This window comes from Buceros rhinoceros, unplaced genomic scaffold (genome assembly GCF_000710305.1).
Source record: "Buceros rhinoceros silvestris isolate BGI_N320 unplaced genomic scaffold, ASM71030v1 scaffold9100, whole genome shotgun sequence".
Lineage (NCBI taxonomy): Eukaryota > Metazoa > Chordata > Aves > Bucerotiformes > Bucerotidae > Buceros > Buceros rhinoceros.
The window spans coordinates 3,493-4,046 of record NW_010389024.1 but is presented as its reverse complement, the minus strand read 5'-3'; the positions used below and the strand labels follow the sequence as shown (position 1 = coordinate 4,046).

Genomic DNA, 554 nt, shown 5'->3' with positions numbered 1-554 from the left:
GCTTCGTGGCCAGGGCTCCACAGCCCCATAGCCACCACGGGAAAGCAGACAGGACTTCGCTTGTGTCACACACCTTGCCAGCCGTAAGACTCTGCAGCCAAGATGCAACCAGTTACACCAGTGGACGATGCTGGAGGCAGGAGAAAAGCCAGGTGGTTCTCACAAAGCTCGGGTCCTCAGGGGCCCGCAGGACAGACCTGCCAGCCAGAGCAAGAGGATGAAACTGAGTGTGCTTGGGGAGCGGAGGTCTGCGGGTTGGCGTTTACTTTAAACAAGGTCACTTTTCTGACCATACTGGCACTTCAAGATGCTTTTGAGTTTGCAAACATGGAAAAATGAAACCCTATGAAGATGCTGGAGGTGAGAACCGATGAGGTTTTTCAGATTTCAGGGTTAGCAGAAGAAGGAACTAATATCGTCACTGTCTCCGTGGTATTCTGGAACAATTTGATCCAAAGTTCCCGCCTCCTGGTCTGTATATCCAGGCTCCAAGACCGCCTCAAACCAAGGGTGAAGCAAGATCTCCGGAGCAGTGAGTCTTTCGGAGGGCTCCC

General features: G+C 52.7%; 1 protein-coding gene across 1 annotated transcript in view; it reads right to left on the bottom strand.

Moving 5' to 3' along the window:
• Positions 1–393: 393 nt before the first annotated feature.
• The window catches only part of TRIB1 (tribbles pseudokinase 1), a 3,114-nt gene continuing 2,953 nt past the window's right edge, over positions 394–554 (bottom strand). The window contains exon 4 of the mRNA XM_010132501.1: positions 394–554. Coding sequence (XP_010130803.1) covers positions 394–554 — 161 coding nt within the window.